Source organism: Chiloscyllium plagiosum, unplaced genomic scaffold (assembly GCF_037043375.1).
Source record: "Chiloscyllium plagiosum isolate Xiang-an unplaced genomic scaffold, Cpla_swu_hap1 HiC_scaffold_11, whole genome shotgun sequence".
Lineage (NCBI taxonomy): Eukaryota > Metazoa > Chordata > Chondrichthyes > Orectolobiformes > Hemiscylliidae > Chiloscyllium > Chiloscyllium plagiosum.
Window position 1 is genome coordinate 3,262,730 of NW_028270149.1, and position 20,147 is coordinate 3,282,876.

Here is a 20,147-nt window from a genome sequence, read left to right on the forward strand (position 1 = left end):
TGCAGAGAAGATTTACCAGGATGTTGCCTGGAATGGAGAATAGGTCGTACGAGGATAGGTTGAGAGTGCTAGGCCTTTTCTCGTTGGAACGGCGAAGGATGAGGGGTGACTTGATAGAGGTTTATAAGATGATCAGAGGAGTAGATAGAGTTGACAGTCAGAAACTTTTCCCCCGGGTACAACAAGGGGACATAAATTTAAGGTGAAGGGTGGAAGGTATAGGGGAGATGTCAGGGGTGGGCTCTTTACCCAGAGAGTGGTGGGGGCATGGAATGCGCTGCCTGTGGGAGTGGTAGAGTCAGAATCTTTGGTGACCTTTAAGCGGCAATTGGATAGGTACATGGATGGGTGCTTAAGCTAGGCCAAATGTTCGGCACAACATCGTGGGCCGAAGGGCCTGTTCTATGCTGTATTGTTCTATGTTCTATGCTGTGGCACCCCACGAGTTACGATTTGAGTGGCGCTGGAAAAGCACAGCCGGTCAGGCAGTATCTGAGGAGCAGGAAAATCAACGTTTTGGCCAAAAGCCCTTCATCAGGAATGAGATATGTCTACCCCACTAGTTACTTCTACCAACCAGAAATGATCCATTTATCCTGACTCTACTTTCTGTTGCTTTGACAATATGGAACGTTGCAATTGTCCAGATGAATGCTTGACAAACGTTTTTACATCAATAATACACATTTGCTGGAACACACATCTCTGACACACACATTCCCTAACATTAACAACTCTAAACCACACATTAAGATTGATTTACTAACAAACACCACTGACTCATATTCAACACAAAAAAACGACTGACAGTTTTTGCAGAATTTGGAAATCCAGGAACAGGAGGAGGTTCTTTCCTGTTCCAATTCTCCTCCACCATCCAGGGAAGCCAAGGTTGATCTGTCACTTAACTCCACATCCCTGCCTTTGGCCCATATCCCTTACCACCTTGGCTTAACAAAAATATATCCATCTCAGGTTTAAAACAAGCAACTGATCTAGCGAGGGAGGATGGTGGTGTAGTGACCATGGCACTGGGCTAGCAATCCAGAGGCTGAGACTAGTGCATTGGGAAAGGGGCCCAAGTCCTTCCACAGGGATTTTAACCAATTTACTACATTTGAGATATAAATCTGATTTCAGTAAAACTGACCATAAAACTATCACTGATTGCTATTTTTTTTAAAACCCACTTGGTTCAGAAATGACAATTAGGGGAGAAAATCAGGCTTCAGTGTAATTCCAGGCCGACAGCAAAGTAACTGCCTTCTGAGAAGCCCAGCAAACCCATTTAGTTCTAGGATAATTAGGGATGGGCAAGAAACGTTGACCCAGCCAGCGGCACCCACCTCCCGTGAAAAAGAAACTGACCACCAACATATACAAACTGTCAAGCACAGAACCACCGAGAGACACATGGTCTCAGTCAGATTCTGAGGCGGAGGCCTGAGGACGGTCGAGAATGTGTTCAGAAACAGCATTTCCAACAGCGCCAATAACCAAACGCCTTTTACAATCTAAAGCTGTCTCGGTGAAAGTCGCTTACTGGGAATAGTACCGAGGAATTGAAGATACGGTCTGGGTATTTGCCCGGGTCACTCGCGTGATGGATGAGCCATTAAATAATTAGTGATAAGGCAAGTCCACACAGTGCCAAAGAAATCAATCGCTCGCTCCAATTCATTTGTTCATCCCGCGGGCGGTGTCAATGCACCAAAAACTTTCTTGATCCACAGGATTAGGTTTTGTTTCGTTTCATCCAGAATCACGGTTCAAATGTTCCTTAACTCTTGCACGAATCCCCTGCGCTGTTTTCACGTGGTGGCAAAGTCGAGCACGGTTTTGCGCTCTCGGGACGATCCGTCCGTCTGTTTACGATCCGTTCCCGGTCTCTCTGGATGGCGTGAAAGATGTAAACTGACCGTCCTAGGAACTGGAGCTGAAAGTCACAGTGGACCAGCTGGAGAATGTGTTGAATTAATTGTGAAATTCAGAGCGGCAATATGTTTGTTTGTTGTGTCGAGATATCGAGGCCTTTTGGGGTATGTGAGGGTATGTGGGCGTGGGGGGTAATATTGTATTTGGTGAATTGGTTGGGACCTGAGACGGGGGATTTAATCAGAGAGAATTTCTGCTGCGCGTTTCCAGCAACACATTTTCAGCTCTGATCTCCAGCATCTGCAGACCTCACTTTCTCCTTTTAGAGAAAGGTCTGCTTTAAAAACACAACGCTCTGATTCTGAAAATACTATCTGAATGTCTAACCTGGAGTGACAGTGGCCAGTTTGAGCACTGTATTTATTGTAATCATTATTTCCGTTTCCAACACACCCGTCAGCTCGATACCAAACTGAATCTTTCCTGAAATTGGAACAAATCGGTCAGTTCCAAGCCGGCGGCGATGACATTTGCTGAGCTATTGGGACACCGCCGTGACCCAGGCATTGTCGGAGAGAAATCCGCTCTTGTCATCTGTCTGTTTCGTTTGGACTTTTGTCTTCCTGAACGATCAGACAGCTCGCTCCCTTTCAGGAACAGTCTATCTCCGAATGTACACCGTAAACAGTCGGCGAAGTTTGAGTCCGGCGAACACTCTATTTTAGAGCAAACCGCAAAAGGAAAAATTCTGTAACGCGCATTAAAATCGGGCATTTTATTTTTCATGCCCGTTATTGCAGGAAAGTGTATTCGATAATTTGTATAAAGCCATATGGGGCTTGAGTTGTGAGAGCTCGTACGCAATTATCTGTCGCGGTTTCCCTTGATTTTGTCAATTCACTATTTCTAATTTTATTGCGATAAATATTCTGAGCAGAAGTCTCCAGTTAATTGCGAGCAACTGGTGGCATCGACCGCCGAGTGAGCTGACACTGATGAGAAATAGATTATGGGAGAATTAATGTCCAGAGCGCAGTCTTACTTAGCCACGTCAGTTTGGAACTTGGTGTCCATTTGAATCATGGGCCATAGTTCATTCCGACTCATGTAGAAACCGAGACATATGTAACTACTCTCGCCACTAAGGCACAATTAACAGACTAATGTCAGCGAAATGATCACGATTAACAAGGAGGTGTGTCAGATACATCTACCATGTGATTGTGAACTGCCTGCTGTATATCACACGGATCGGTGGCAGTGGATAGACCCAGGGATGGGCCGAAAGACGAAACAACAGCAGGTCGTTCGCCCCTTCCAATCAATCCTGCCTGGTCATAGAAGACCTGAGACCTAATTCCATACATTGGCCTGTGCCCTTTTACACCGTTTCGATTAACAAAAACAAAATCTGAGTCCCATAAAAAAATACCGAGGTTACAATTCCCATTAACGGGAGAGAGTTCCAAATTTTCACCGCCCTCCGTGTCCAACTGACTCTCCAGCAAAATCCTGCTTCGTGTTTAAACCATATTTCCTAATCCCAGCAGAAATAGATTCACCCCAAACTGTATTTTATCCGCTCCCCTAAATATCATTTTAAAAAGAACGAGATAGATGGACACTCGATTGAATAAATAGACAAGGGGAAGGAAGTGAAGGACTACTCGAGTAGTTAGACAAATCTATCGATACTACGTGAAAAAAATATTTGCCTAAATCAACACACATTTCAGTTTGACGAGAAAATGCTATAAAATGATGAGATTTGGTGATTTCTCCTGATTCAGGGTTTGTCTGGAACATCAGACCTCAAACAGCTAGTTCGAAGTTGGGAGACTAGAGGTGGAAAAAAATCTTATTGTGGTTCCACTCAACAACTGGTCTTGACGATTGAGGATTCAGATAAATATCTTCAAGTGTTTCCTCACTGTCTTTGCTGCAGAGGACGCAGAGGGTCAGTAAAAAGTATGCGGGCAACAAAAGAGCAAAATACAATAAAAGCAGCCCCGGGGTCACAGGTCAGAATCATTACTGATTGAGATATTTACAACTCTCCACAACTGCAAAAGGTAACCGTCCGCTGAGCTCGCGCTTAATAATAAAAAAAGGACTTTATTTTATATTTCGCTACGTTTTATCAGACACTCTAATGCAATTAAAGGCGATGCCGTTTCATTGAAACGGCAGAGGGTGAGATTTACGATGCTTTGAGAGTTGTTGAAAGCATATTTGCTTAGGGTTCCCCTGAACACCAATAAAGGCCACGATTTTTGTTAGCATTTTCCATAACGTGACTTGCATAAATCATACAATGTAGGTCGGTGCATCGGTTATCGATTGATTGGGCTCTGAACCCGACAGACAATTGTTTTGCTGTGATCCCATCTCCTGGCCAAGTTCTGTTTACATACTCGGAACGCTCGGCCATTCGGAGTCAGTAGCTCACTCTGAAAGTGACATTCTAACATTTTCATTTCAGTTTAACACAGACCGTTCCCAGGCTCCTGTTAAAGATCAGAAACGGCTTTTAAAATGATGGTCAATTAAAATGACCAGTTCATTCCAATTGTCTTAGCATCTGTGAAAACATACTCCCCTTCCTTCCTTTTGCTGATTTATCCCCACACAAAATCAAAGTCCAAATTCACACGCTGCTCCTGGTATTTAGATACTCTGCTGGTGTGCCATTTCAAAAGTAAATAAATAGTTCAGTCAGTCTCCGAAATTACAAACTGGCGAGTCCCCGAGCCTGAACGAGATAACCTTAAAAAGTCAAGTATGTTCCAGTGAAATAAACGTGTGTTGGAGCGGGGAGGGAGAGCGTAACTCTGTAACGGGTTGTCCATCTCACATCTGACATTGAGCTCCCTGATGATTTGTAAACCGGGGGCAGAAAAGAACCCACCTTCTCGGAGCAATGATCGGATTCATTAAAAAACTTCCCGTGCAGGAAGCAGGTTGTTCATTCTGAACCATCGTGTGTAAGGATCTATATCCAAGTCTTGTTATATACAAACAAGACAATCTAGCACCTGAATAAATCACTCTGGGGTCATTCACAAATGGTTAACGATGGAGTCGGCATCGCTTTGAGAACCCTCCGATTTTAGTGCAAAAAAACCCGTTAAAAATTAAGGTTCCTTTTTCGTCATAAATAAAAGGCGGATTATGGTCGCCACTTGAATCTCTTAACACGCAGCACACTTCAGCTACAACCCTAGCCTCTCCAAATCTTGGGAAACGGGGCCAAGCACAGAGGAGGAAATCTGATCACAATTTTTCGAAATGTTCCAGGCCTCAATGCACCGGTTTTCAGGGAAGGATGGATCTAGTTGCATTCTCGGAGCTGGGCAGTAAGTGAGAAATCCCGGGCATTCTGACTGCGTCTTCAAACAGCAAAAAATCTCGACAAATTCTCAGAAAACAATTAAGACGCGAACATTAGACACACACACACACATATATAAACAAGAAATGCCGCCTGGTTTTAGAGTGCCCGGTAGAGTCTGGATTGTTGTCAAGTGAGATGATCAGCTTTTAGCGGGATCATGTACTGCCCGGGGAATCTTACTGAAATTAAATCGTTACATTTCTGATTAACGGCAGTTAAACCTGTTTATAATTGCAATGTTGTTAATCCCGGGCAGTATAACTAAATCAAATCATAATTTTACAAGAGCGCGACTCGTGGTCTTTACCTCTTCTATTGCAACGAATGCGGCTGAACATTCGATTGACAAGAATTTAACATGGAATTACACACGGGGCTGCTACTCTGTCAAACACATGGACCAGCAAGACAACCTTATTACTTAGAATCATTTCGAAAGATGCTTAATTGAATTATGCCGCCAGTTGAATCACTTAGCACATAACTCACTGCAAAAATATAAATCTGTCAGCTAACAATACCATCACACAAATCATGTCTTACAAAGGCCATACGTGACAAATAGAGAGAATTAAAAATGCAATATCATTTGGCTAATTTAGATTGATGAACCTTGCACTGACAATGGTGCTCCCCACTCCAAACCCCCTATAGCACCTAAGAAAATACAAAAGAGAAACTTAATTCGGTTCATGCTCCTGAGCGACTGGCTCTCTCCAGAGCAGTTTAAATAAACTTTACTGAAGTCTACCGGTTTGGGTTTTGTTTTACAACAAAACCTGCACAAACAGCGGAGTGGACAGACTCGGATTTGTTTCTCACAAAATGCGCATTGTAATTGTTTTTTAAATCTGTAAAATCTGAGAACCTCAGGTGCTTATTGTAGATGTTGGATTACGTATGTGTTTTGAGCGGGAGAGGCGATTTGATGTGATATTTTATATTTCCTTGTTCATACATGTTAATAGACTTTGTTGTAAAGATCAAAGGGGAAAAATTCTCCGAGCACCATTCAATGGGAGTAGCTATTACCTTTCCAGCCCCTGTGTACACAAATGTCCTCAGCCCGAAATGTCAATGTGAAAAACTGGAGGCAATGAACGGCATTTCATCTGGAATTTGATGGTCATTTTGAGTTAAGGATTTATTTAGAATGAGTTAGAAACCCTGTTCTTTGTGAATTGCTCTCCCACTAGCCCCTCCGTGTGCAACATCCATCGGGTTATGGTTTGGCGGTTTAAATCACCAGGCTGGTTTTAGACCCTCTCTCTCTCCTTCCCTCCCTCTCTCTCCGTTGTACTGATAAACAGTTGGCTCAAATTATTGGAAGGACTGTATCCCGGGGCTGCCCATGTGGTCGGCTGTGAGTCAGGGGTCAAATAGCCTGGCTTGCCCTCAGCCGGTCACTTCAGAGAGCTGATACAACCGCATAGCCATTTGATGACCTAATTGAATTACGCCTTTTTGTTACAGAGAAAACGGAGCACGTGCGTCTTGTCATTAATTATCTTCCAGAAACACTAAACCCCCAAGTCCCAGCGATTCACACCCTCACTCAGCGCCCAAACTGCAGGCTTTTAGGAACCGGCGGGTGAAGCGAGCATCGCCCGGCTCCGTTCAAAATGACTTCAGCTTCCTCAAGAAAACTTCTGACTGGGGCTTTTGTTTTCATTCTCCCTGAAGTTAATCCCAGCCGTTTGCGACACGTCTGTAAAATCCATCTGTATAGGCACTTCAGAGTTTGTGTTGAGAAATCGACTTAAATCGCTGAGTGGTTATTTTAACATCTTAAAGGCAAGCCCCATGTTTGAGTTATTGATACAAATCGTTGGCTACTTCGCCCTATTCACACGCTCTCGGCCACTAATGACTACAGTAACCTTGGACTCGCAACAACAAAAACAGTTAGTTCTGTAGTAACTCAGTTTTCATGGACGAACTGAAATATTTGTGATGAACGAGCTCACATTAAAAGGAAGCGGTTCCCCCTTTTTCCTTGTGAGCAGTTGTTAATTTTTTTCCCTTTAAAATAATATTGAAAAATAGGAAAGCCATTGATTGCCACTGCAATGATTAATTTGAGCAGAATAAACGAGAAGAACTCACCTCCCGGATGCCTGGAAACTTTATGGAAACTCTGTCTTTTAATGACACGGGGGCGGCGGAGCAGAATCTCCGCGCGGCTACACTGCCTTTGCAAAACTAACTGCGTGGTGGAAGTTATTTCCAAAGTGCGGGTTGGGGATAAGGGACGTCAAAAGGCTGTGTTATAAAGCGCTGCATGAAACACTGTCTCTATGCATCTCTCAACTTGATCAGATTCTGTGTATCCTGCAGAGAGGCGGCGACAGTCCTGTAGAAACTGTTCAATGGCCAGACTTTCAGCCTTGCGGACAGCTCAGAAAATGGGAAGGCTAGATCTTTACGAAGCTCTCTTGGCTGGCACAGCTTTTCAATGAGACAGTACAAAATGCGCCAGAAATGCTGTTAGACTCGAACAGAATGGGCGCTGGGGCTTTCAAACCCAAACAAACACACTGCAAAACAACTTTGCCCAGTCATTGACAGATTTTCTCTCTCTCTGTTTTGTTGGGGGCGGCTACGCCGATATACCAGAATCAGGAAAATACAGAAAAGCAACAGGATTGAAGAAATGTTGAATTTTAAGGGCGGCAGCTGATGTTCCCTGGAACATACAGTCCAGCAGTAGCCAGGCTAGCAGTCACCTGGGCTAGTTTAGATGACTGTTCAATGAAGGGTCAAAATCCTCAATCCCCACCACCAGTCCGCACTCCCCCACCACTCCCAAAGGACAAGGGGGCTTCTTTTTCTACATTATGGGGCCACAGAATCATTTCATACCAACGAATGAACCATATTAATTGGGAAAAATAATAATGCAGTTGCTGTATAAATGTCTAGAGTCCTAGCGAAGAAAAAAAACCCTATTTTTTGCCTCAGTGGAACGAATATCCTGTTTGATTGACACCAGAGTTGTGTATTGTTCCAGATCCTGTCTGGTGCACATCTCTATTTTCCTTTTTTCTTTTGAACAAAACAGCCGCAAATTGTTGAACACAATAGCGGCGCAGGTACTCCCGTATACCTCCCGCATCATGACACTGGTTGCGCCAAATTAAGTCCAAAGATCCGGCAGATTTCAGCCGCAGTTTGGGTAATTATTTTGGCAGAGTAACATGTAAATGAGGTCTGAGGCAGGCGCAATTAATCAAGGGGCGAGAAGATGGAGGTGCCGTTACCTGCGAAGGGCCCTCGGATTGAGCCAATCAGCGGCGAGGAGCCGGCTGCCCCTCACATTCTCAATGGCAAGTGACGCCAGTCAACAGCGGCTCCTCCAATCAGCAGCCAGCAGGGACCCTCACGTGATGGCATGGCTCTGTGCCTCTGATTGGCCGGTTGGGGCGGGTTGCCTCCAGTTGAGTGTTTTTTTTGGGGGGGGGGGGGGTGGGGGTGGGGGCGAAGCTGTTGAGTGACTGGAGTCGATCATTGTGAGGGAGAGAGAGCAGGCTGGTTTTCAGTGAGAGAGTGCACAGTCCCTCCCGGACACTGGCCAAGGGAGGGGTGCTCCCTCTCCCTCTCCCTCTCCCTCTCTCTCTGTGTTTTAGGGAACAGTACGAGCCCAGCAAGAGGCGCCTCCAATGTGAGCAGACCAAAGCCAGGCGTTTTGCAAACTTGTTAGGCATCTTTGCATCTCCCCGTCCCTCCCTCCTTCCCCAGCTCCTTGCTGCTTCATCAAGGGGTTCGGGACCAGGTGGAACCCGAGATGGCGATGCTGTTGGACGGTGGAGCCCAGTTTCCGAGCCTGGGCGTCGGTGGTTTCGCTGGCCCGCGGCACCATGAGCTTCCCAGCCGGGAGCCGGCCCTGGGCCTCAGCCCGTTCTGCGACGCGTCTCATCCCGGAGCTTTCAAGCTGAGCCCGGCGGCCCCGGAGCTGTCCGCCAGCCAGGCGTCCGCTTTCAGCCCGCAGGGAGCTGGCTACGCGGCCGCTCTGGCTCCGCACTCCGCTCCGGTCGGAGCCTACCCCGGGACATCCTACAACCCCAGCCGGGAGTTCCTGTTCCGCAGCCGGAGCGTGGGGGTCGCCGATTGCCCTTCCACAAGTGCTCAGCAAGGCATCTTCCCGTCTCCGGGAGGTGGTCTCCACGGCCCCCCGGGGGTCAGTGACAGTCCGGGAGCCCTCCTGTTTCCAGCACTACACGACCAGGCGGCCACTCAGCCCTCTGCCAATGGGCATGTGGTGAACGGACAAATGCGGCTGGGCTTTCACGGAGATCTCTTCGGCAGAGGGGACCCTTACCGAGCGGTAGCCAGCCCCCGCACCGAACCGTACCCCCCGAGCCACCTCCACAACTACAGCCCCATGAATGTAAGCGGCCACCACCATCACCATCACCATCCCGGAGCCGGCGCTTTCTTCCGCTACATGAGGCAACCCATTAAGCAGGAACTGCCCTGCAAGTGGATCGAGGAAGTTCAGATTCATCGCAGCAAGAAGGTTTGCGAGCGGACTTTCGGCAGCATGCATGAACTGGTCACTCACATCACCATCGAGCACGTTGGGGGACCTGAGCAAAGTAACCACATTTGTTACTGGGAGCAGTGCCCTCGCGGGGGCAAATCCTTCAAAGCGAAATACAAGCTCATTAACCACATCCGAGTGCACACGGGCGAGAAACCCTTCCCCTGCCCCTTCCCAGGATGTGCGAAAATCTTCGCCCGTTCGGAAAACCTCAAGATTCACAAACGGACCCACACAGGTAACAGCCCTCAACCCTCCCTCCCTCACTTTAGTCCCAATTCGTTTGAAAATCCCGCGAGCTGATTGCTTTCGATTTAGAGCGAGTTGGAACTAGATACACACGCTCTCACATACACACACTCAGACACACACAGACACAGTCACACACACACTCAGACACACACAGTTACACACAGGCACACTCACAGACACACAGATGCAGTCTCACAGATACAGACACACAGACGCAGTCACACAGGCACGCACACATACACACTTACAGACATAGTCACACTCAGAGACACACACACAAAGAGCCACTTGGCCGGCAAACGCTCACTTTCACTCGGTTCGGGGGACGTTATCTCCAGATGCGATCTCACGGTTTGATGAAGCCGCCTCTCTCTGCCCGAGGGAATTGTTTTTGTTTCTTTTAGAAAAAGGAATAACTATTTCTTAAAGACGCGTGCGTTTGGAGTTAGAATCTACCCCCCCACATACGAAAATCCCTCATTCACCCCACATACACCCTCCCCGAATTGGAAAGAAATCACAAGATTGACCTGAGACACTCCACTGAATCCTCGTTTAAAAAAGCAATTCTTTTATAAGGAGCTCAGCGTAAATCTTTACTGTTTATTCGCCTTGTTTTTTTTTACTGAGCGAGGAGATGAGAAAGGACATTGTTGATGTGGTGAGGAAGGTTGGGAATTGTTGCGGGAGTTCGTTATATCATTTTGAAAATGTTTTCAGCTTTCACTTCGCCGAGATTTCCAGGAAACCGTCTCAAACAGTAAATTCGTAAGAGTTTAACGGAACCCGTCCTCCCCTGATGTTTTTCGTCATTTCAGATGAAGTGGTAAAATGAAGAGTTTTAATACACTCCTGCCTAATTAAAAAAATGTTTTAGTGATTTAGCACTAGCTGGATTTCCTTCAGGATTTCTTTTTGCGTCTCACTGAGGAGACATAAAGCAGGGAACGTCTTGTCCTGAATCAAAATTAAAACGACAGAAGATCTGAAGGGGGAGAAACATCCGGGAGCCAGTGAATTCATGTACGCAATTGTGGATGTTCACCATGTCCTTTTGCTTTGATTCAGGCGAGAAGCCGTTTAAGTGTGAGTTTGACGGTTGCGACAGGAGGTTCGCCAACAGCAGCGACCGTAAGAAACACATGCACGTCCATACCTCCGACAAACCGTACACCTGTAGGATGTGTGACAAATCCTACACTCACCCCAGCTCCCTCCGCAAACATATCAAGGTAATCACTTTCACAGTATTTCCTTGTCACGCTCATCCTGCACTTTGTAATTTGACGACTTTTAAACACGTTTTGCTCCAAGTTATGATTAATTGTTCAGTGTTTGCACAGTGATCACATATGTGTGTGTGTACATGCGTGTGTATGTGTATATGTGTGTGTGTATGTGTATGTGTGTGTATATATGTGTGTGTATGTGTATATATGTGTATATGTGTGTGTTTGTGTATATGTGTGTGTATGTGTATGTGTGTGTGTATGTGTGGGTGTATGTGTATATGTATGTGTATATGTGTGTATATGTGTGTGTATGTGTATGTGTGGGTGTATGTGTATATGTGTGTGTGTATGTATATGTGTGTGTATATGTGTGTGTATGTGTATATGTGTGTGTGTATGTGTGGGTGTATGTGTATATGTATGTGTATATGTGTGTATATGTGTGTGTATGTGTATGTGTGGGTGTATGTGTATATGTGTGTGTGTATGTATATGTGTGTGTATATGTGTATATGTGTGTGTGTGTATGTGGGGGTGGGCGGGGGGGGGGGGGGGGTGCTGCGCATTGAGCTGTACAGGGTGGTATTGTTCCAGATGACATAGAGAGCTCTAAGTTGTGTTCTCTAATTCTAGGTACATGAACCCCAGGGTTCAGACAGCTCTCCCGCTCCGAGTTCCGGTTATGAATCTTCCACTCCTCCCAGCCTGCTGTCTTCAAACAGCGAGGAGCCGAGTAAAAACCCGGGTCCGGCCGCACACAGCAGCACCAACCCAAACCCGCCGCTGCCGCCCAATTTTAACGAGTGGTATGTTTGAGAAGTTAACGGGAAGCGTGTTCCCAGCTCGGAGCCGGCAGCTCGGACCTGTTGAAAACTTTACCGGGAAGTTTTTTTTCATAAAGAAGCGAAAATTTGTGATTTCTGACCGGACGGCTGGCGCTGACCGAAGCTCCGGGAGATAATGGCCAACGGGGTTTTACGAAAAAAGGGGCGAGTTGTGGTATTTGACTCGAGCCTTGACCCAGACTGACTGCCCAGTTCCCTCAGGATCCGGATCGGACTGTGGCCGCATTAGAGAGGTGATTATTGTTTGTTTTTGGGGCCGTTGCCGTTTCGGGTTTTCGGCAGTTTTTGTTTTGTTTTTTATGGGAGTGGGGGATACAGAGAGAGAGAGAGAGAGAGAACCTCGCTCAGATCATATGTTTGGATCATGGCACCGAGAAGGTGTTTGTCAGATTCCCACAGTCTTACAAAGTGCCAAAGTTCTGTCATGTCTTGAACTTTTTAAACAAAAAAAATTGTGAATGTATCTCCTGTTCGATTGGGTCAAATCTGTTGTCGTTTTAGTGCTGGATGTGGTGATCCTGTCACTGGGATTTTGACGGTTAAATATAAACGTTGCCTTTTTAAGTATTTTCCTGTAAATGTACATATTCATAATGTCATATTTATCACATTGTAATTTAATTATCGGTATTTACGTGCCGCGCTGAAACAATATTTATGAAGAATCGTTTTCTAACAAAACCTATGTACAGTTTTTTTTGGAGGCGCAAAGGGTTATAACCATGTTAACATTAAACAACTCTGATTTACAAGACCAAGTTTGCATTATTTCGGAGCTTACCCGAGTTCCGTTTTATCCCATTGGGCCCAGGAAAAGTGGCTCACCCCCCCCCCCCCCCGTTCTGTGTGTGGGAGGCTGACGGATTTTGATGTTTAATCGTTTGTTAAATGAAGCCGCTTGCAAAGTGAAGCGTTCGGAAGACGGAACTTACTTTGGAGGGATATTTAAGAAATTGTTGGGGCTGTAAAATCACATTTATACAGGGCAGGATGAGAGTGAGGAGTGGGGGAAGGGATTGGAGCCGGAGGTGAGGAGACTTTTTGTTCATCCAGGGTTCACTGGGAGATGTCAGCCAGTACAGGCATAGTCAACACGCAGCATTCCGATTTCTAAATCAGTAATCGGTGGGGCCCTTTAACGCCACGTCTGTTTACATGCCTGCACTCATATTTAGAATGATTGCAGGTTTGTTATCAGTTGCAGACATTTGAGTTGTCCCTGTAGTGTCCACGCTGGTGTGGAAATCAGATTTACCTGGGAGCTTCCAATGTTTAACTGGAGCAAACATTTGACAGTTTCGGATCCGGGAGCAGGAAATGTGGTTTGTGTTAAAGTCAGGCGGAGACTGGGCTGTTTTCGTTGCAATTTTATTTTTGTGTCCAATATAATCTGTGGATTTGTGGGGAATTTCTGCGATTTCGGCATCGAATTCCTGCAGCTGCAGATCCACTGGAAATTGAGGATTTTCCAGCCGCATCCATCCCACTGACAGCTGTCTGTTTACAAACACCACATCGCCAATTCTAAATTGTCACTTTTCCGAAAGCTTGCTGCACATCTAACTCGATAGTACTTACTTCCTGATCATAAACCAATAAAACAGCAAAATATATTCTTTCAGAACGAGGGCAATCTGGCCAGACAAGCCGGATATAATATTTTCTAAATGTTCTCTTCAGGTTTTCCGTCTCTCTCGCCAGGTTTAATTACAATCCAGAGTAACACACGTGGGACATGTTTTACCAGCAGGAGAGATTACCTTCCATATCTCAGCGACCTCGGCTCATGCCTGTTCCGGGCACCTCTTCCCAGTAACCTGCTGTTTTATACCGCACTGCTGTCACTGAAAACCGGTCCCAATCGCGGTCCAAACAGCTCCTCACCTCACTGTTCCCGACCGGGGTAATTTTGGGGTGTGAACTGTTTGCCACAAATGAATTGTGTAAAGAGTGTCTGGATGTTATGTTCCTGAGCTTCCCCACTCGGGCCTGTGAAACAACCAGCAACATACCTTTTACAAACCCCTTCCTCACATTTCAATAGAAGTACTCAGAATCCGGGACGGATCCACAGTAATTACCCTGCTTTTGAATTTTTCTTGTTTAATCATTTAATATTATGTTGACGAAGTAGATTACACAGATTCGTTGCATAATTTAGAAGGATTGAATTCTCTGCTGATCCACTTAACTATCGACACACTTAACTATCAGCCTGTTTATAATAACGAATGTAGTCACCATTCACGATGACTCACAGAAGAGCAGGCCTCATTTCGAGCAGGGCCTTTGTTAAACAATTGCTTTAAGTACAACATAAAGAGCTATCATGTTGATCCAATTCATTCAAATATTTCACTGTTGTACAAAGAAATTGAGCCGGGATCACTGTATTTTTCCAGAGTGAAGTAGCGATTCATCGATCGAAAATTAATTGATTTAAATATTTTCTTTAGAAAAAGCAGTTGTAATAGTAGACTAAGACTTTGCAAGTAGCGGCTGTGAGCAATTTCAGGCGGGTTAACACGCGACGGACAGCTTCAAGCAGCGATAGAAATACTGAGTGACTGTGTCCGAGTGGCAGTCAGTGTCGCGGTGTGGGAATGTTTACTTCGAGTGTGAGTTTCTGAGCAAGGCTGAGGGCGATTAAAGCGTGTGTCGTCAGCTGTGTCCGAGTTCCCGAGCGGGTGCCCTGTCCTGGTCGTGCATGTGACCTCCAGCCCGAGTGAGTAACGGTGTAGGTGCGAATATTTGAGTGTGCGCGAATATTGTGGGTGACTGTGAATATTTGAGTGTGAGAATATTTGAGTGTGAATATTCCAGTGTGAATATTTGAGTGTGCGCGTCATTAACTAAGTCTGATTATTTGAATTTGCGTAGTTATTTATTGTGAACATTTACTTGTATGAGTGTGTGTATCTATGTGTGTATATCTGTGTGTGTATCTGTGTCTGTGTGTGTGTATCTGTGTCTGTGTGTGTCTGTGTCTGCATCTGTGCCTGTGTTTGTCAGGCAATAACTGCTGGAGTTGCCTCGGTTTTAGGCCGAGGCCCATACATGCATCGCTTTGAACTTGAGTAGCGCCGCGTTCACCCGCTGTTTACGTTTTCCACACTGTTCGCTGCTTCTTTCAATGATGTCGAGCGGAGAGGCGACCCTGCAAACCGCCAATGTTCAAGAAGCAGCAGTACAGTTCCAACCAGGAATAAAACGGGAAGCAGAAAACTACAGCGACGGTCGGTCAATTATTATCTTTATTCAATTAAACAATTGCACTTTCTTTGTTTTTTTAAAGAAACATATTTCGTAGCAATGTTACAGAGATCTGTTTTTGCAGCTTAATTAATTAATTAAAAGTTACAAAATCGTTCATTCGGCTCCCTGTACCGTGATTTGGAAAGACAAAGCAAAGCCAATTTGAAAATGGATTTAAAAACAAGCTGCTTTTTATTTCATCTCAAATTGGCGATATTTCCGAATCGTCACAATGTAAAACAACTTTAAATTTTTTTTAAAATAATTTAGACTTGGGTAATGGTTAATGATTGTTGGGACTTTGATTGGGGTGTTTAACGGTGGAGTTCTCAGACGGGTAGAGTGCAGTGTCATCATTGTGTCCTGCCTGCAGTGTCCAGTCCGGATCCCCGGCTCGGATGGGGCTCCGCTTTACTGACAGTCACTATAAACACGGAGACACCCGGCACAGATTCCCAGGGAGCTGCTTATCCATTTTGATAAGTTTCTAACGAGGGAAGTTTCAATAAATGAGCAAAGTAAAAAAACGGCCAGAATAAAACCAGCGGCGGTGATTTTCCAGTCAGTTACAGTGAAACTCCAGTAAATGAGAAACATGGAAGATTGGGGCAGGAGTGGGCCGTTCGGCCCATCGAGCCTGCTACCCCGTTCAATCTGATGATCGGGCTCAGTCCTCTGTTCCTGCTTTCTCCCCCAGTCCCTTTAGCCCTGAGGAGCATTTTCAGAGCACAGGAAAGCCAATCCGATTTTAATAAAAGAAAGCACCTGAACTGACAGGGAGCGCTTGGCCTGTAAACTCCTTCCAGTTTCTTTTATTCATTGTTGTCCCTTTGGAATGGAAAGCACAGCCGATTGCACTGCCCTCATCAATCTGGGAGCAAATCTTTCTGAGGATGTCAGGTTTGATCTGGAACAGTGGCCGGAGAGGTTCAAAATATGAATATCCTCTTCACCATTTATGGGGGAAGCGTTGTTTGTGTAAAGTCTAAGTGCGGTTTTTTTTGTAAGGTCTAAGATATAATTTGTTTCTGAGCGCCGCTCCTTTATCATTTGGTGCTTTCAAATAAACCGGTTGGACTAGAACCTGTGGTTATGTGATTTTTAACTTTGTCCACCCCAGTCCAACAGCGGCTTCTCCAAGTCATATAATTTGTTACACTCTTTACAATCGGAAATGGCTGAGGAACGGATTGCCTTATTACTGCAGTTTCAGGACAACAAACAGCACAGGGAGGTATCTCCTGTTTATTTACAATACAATGAAAACGTTCAAGAAGCAGTTTGAGGGAGAGTGAATTGCACACGCCAGCTTAATGGCGAGCTGTACTCGGAATGTTGCCCGCTAAGGGCTTGTACACTCGACCCGATTTGTTGTACATCTCACCGCTTGCCATGGATCCTGTAACCGCTACTCTCAGTGCACCGCCATGTGTCGCCACTCTTGTAGCTGTCACAGAGTCTGTAAGCTCACATACCACCATCTGCTCAGACCGCTGTATTCAGTGCAATGGCTATTACCAAGCAGAGACAATCAAGTCATCTCCCGTTGGTGTTCAATGATATTAACATCTCTGGATCTCTTCTGTGCACATCCTGGGGATTACCGTAGACCAACTATACAAACACAGTGGCTATAAGGAGAAAGTGAGGACTGCAGATGCTGGAGTACCAGAGTTGAAAAATGTGGTGCTGGAAAAACACAGCAGGTCAGGCAGCATAGGAGGAGCAGGAGAATCAAGGTTCCGGGCATAAGCCCTTCTTCAGGAATGTCCGAAACGTCGATTCTCCTGCTTCTCGGATGCTGCCTGGCCTGCTGTGTTTTTCCAGCACCACATTTTTCAACAGTGGCTATAAGAGCAGGTCAGAAGCTAAGAATATTGTGGCGGGCAACCCCAAAGCCTGTCCATCATCTACAGGCACAAGCCAGGAGTGTGATGGAATACTCCCCACTTGCCTGAATGGGGGCAGCTCCAACAACATTCAAGAAGTTGACACCATCTAGAACAAGCAATCCACTTGATTGGCATCACATCCACTCCCTCCACCACCTATGCTCAGTAGCAGCAGTGTGTGCTATCTATAAGATGCACTGCAGAAACTCACAAAGATCCTCAGACAGCAACTTCCAAACCCACAACCACTTCCGTCTACAACGATGAGGGCAGCAGATGCATGGGAACACCATGTAGAATCTCTGTTCTGGAAGTTGTTGCATGCATTGACCTCAGACACTCACACAGGCAGAAGGAAAATTGGAGTGAAAGCTGCTTAGAACAACACAAAAGGGTGCTGCCTGTGATGGCCAAATCACAGAACTGAATTAAAAAGAAAATTTGCAGGTCACTGTACATGAATCTGATTATACACGCCACAATGTTCTGCTATGTTGCTGTATTTGAACATATCAATGTGTGTATCAGAATTATACATGCCACATTGTTTGGATCTTTCACTGTCTTTGTACATTTTACCATTATTGTACATGACACTGTATTCATACATGTCACTGTGAATGTATGTGCCACAGCAACAGTTCATGTCTCTTTGATTACAATTGTCACTGCAATTATACATATCATTAATTTCAAATGTCATTATGTTCACATTTACCACTTTGTGCTGTCACTCTGTACATAAATGTTATTGTACATAGATGGCACTGTGATTGGATCTGACAATTTAATTTCAGGTTTGATATAGTTGCACAGAACATTGTATTCATACATGTTACTCTATTCGTACATATCATAGTTAAAAATCACATAACACTGGGTTATATTTCAACAGGTTTTTTTTTGGAAGCACTAGCTTTCGGAGTGCTGCTCCTTCATCAGATGGTTAAGGAGTGGCACTCCGAAAGCTAGTGCTTCCAAATCAACCTTTTGAACTATAACCTGGTGTTGTGCGAGTTTTAATGTTATACACCACAGCACCTCCAAATCATGACATACATAGCATGATGTTTGTGCATGTCACTAATTGTACACAGCACTGTGATTGTACATGTAATCCTGATGGCACATCACTGTGATCATACATCTGACTATGCACATGTCACTGTGACCATACATGTTACCGGTACATGTCACTGTGATTGTACAGTTCACTATGTACATATCATACGTAAATGTCAAAAATTATTCATATCATCGTGATTGTACATTCAATCATACCAGCAAGAAAACATTTCTGAGATGGTCAGCATAGTACGATAAGATTGGGATTGAATATGGGAAAGGACAATCAGCATTTCAATGTGAAAGTGAGGGACAGCATCAAAACGTGTGAATAGAACCAGCACTGGATAAGTTGGACTCAGAGGTTAGTAGGAAAACTGTAAAGGAACTTTAATGTGAGGTGGTTCATATATAGTTGATGTGCATTCCTGTGAGGGAACAAATGATTCCAGACCTCTCTGGGTGTCCAAAGAGGTAGAGAAGGAGAAAAAGGGGAGCATACAACAATGTGTATAATTGCAGAAGAATTAGCATAATCTTTCCAATTCTCCTTGGACACAAGGGTGGTGCCAAACGACTAGAGAAATACAAATGCTACACTTTTGTTCATTAATGAATATAAGGATAAGCCCAGCTACTATAGGGCAGTCATTCTAACCTTGGTGGTGGGAAAGCTTTTATAAACAATAATTTAGGATAAAGTTAAATAAAAGTGGGGAAATACCTAGAAACAATATTTTGTATTATAATTAAAAGTCACATGAATTAATGTAGGTTAATTAGGGAGACTCCACATGGAATTCTGAAGGAAAAGTCATGTTTAACTCACTTGCAAGAGTTCTTTGCATAGGTAACACAAAGGATTGATAAGGGTAATGCAGTTGATATGGTGTACGTGGTGTTTGATACAAAGCTACATATAAGAGTCATAAAAAGTCAGAGTAAGAGAGTCATACAGCATAGAAACTGCAGACTTGCAAGAAAAGATAAAGCAGCATGGATAGGGATAAAGCAACATTGGTTATGCAATAGGAAATGGAGTTGCTGGATATTTTGCAAGCTAGAAGCAATGTTTAATAATGTTCTCCACTCATCAATATTGGGCCCTTTATTTTTCTAATTTATAATAAAAAAAGATCTTGATATGAAGGGGATAATTTCGAAGTTTGCAGATGAAACAAAACTTGGAACCATTGTAAACTGTGAAGAAGACAGTGTAGAGCTCTAAAGGAATATTGACAAGTTGGTGGATTTGATGGAAAGACGGCAGATGAAGTTCAATGCGGAGAATTGAGTGGTGATGCATTTTGGAAGAATTAAAATGATAGACACTAATAAATATACCATAGAATTCTAAGTAGGGTGCAGGATGAGAGGACCCTCGGAGTTTTGTATACAAATCATTGAAGGTGACAGAATGCATTATAAAAGCAGATATTGCGATGTGTATATCTTTACATATATAAGATCTTTTTACATATATATTTACATATGTGTAGAGACAGGAATAAAGGTGTCATGATTATGTGGTTTGACCTGACTTGGGGAATTATGTCCAAATCTGGGCACCATGCTTCTGAGAGGATGTGAAGCTTGAGAGAGGCAAGATTCTCAAAAATGGTTCCAGGAATGAAGGACTTCAATTTCGTGGGTAAATTGGTGGAGGTGTTCAAAATAGTTAAAGAGAACTATTTCTGTTGGCAGAATGCTTGAGAACTTGAGACATTGGTTTAAGGTGATAGTAAAAGAACCAGAGGTGACAAGAGAGAAACAAAAATCCCTTAATGCAGTGAGTTA

General features: G+C 44.5%; 1 protein-coding gene and 1 long non-coding RNA gene across 2 annotated transcripts; both read left to right on the plus strand.

Moving 5' to 3' along the window:
* Positions 1-1,496: 1,496 nt before the first annotated feature.
* LOC122557444 (uncharacterized) lies at positions 1,497-7,365 on the plus strand. The gene is made up of 3 exons (XR_015758608.1): positions 1,497-2,039; positions 3,666-3,947; positions 6,743-7,365. It is a non-coding gene; the product is annotated as an uncharacterized LOC122557444 (long non-coding RNA).
* Positions 7,366-8,823: 1,458 nt separating this feature from the next.
* zic3 (zic family member 3 heterotaxy 1 (odd-paired homolog, Drosophila)) lies at positions 8,824-12,892 on the plus strand. Its single transcript, XM_043705275.2, has 3 exons — positions 8,824-10,047; positions 11,130-11,293; positions 11,927-12,892. Exons 1-3 carry the CDS (start codon positions 9,054-9,056, stop codon positions 12,107-12,109), a joined length of 1,341 nt encoding a protein of 446 aa, XP_043561210.2. The 5' UTR covers positions 8,824-9,053; the 3' UTR covers positions 12,110-12,892.
* Positions 12,893-20,147: the final 7,255 nt, after the last annotated feature.

Coding starts and splice junctions, on each gene's coding strand:
- zic3 (XM_043705275.2), top strand. CDS start 9,054: ATGGCGATGCTGTTGGACGGTGGAGCCCAGTTTCCGAGCCTGGGCGTC. Junction 10,048..11,129: donor TCACAAACGGACCCACACAG/GTAACAGCCCTC, acceptor GCTTTGATTCAG/GCGAGAAGCCGTTTAAGTGT. Junction 11,294..11,926: donor CCCTCCGCAAACATATCAAG/GTAATCACTTTC, acceptor CTCTAATTCTAG/GTACATGAACCCCAGGGTTC.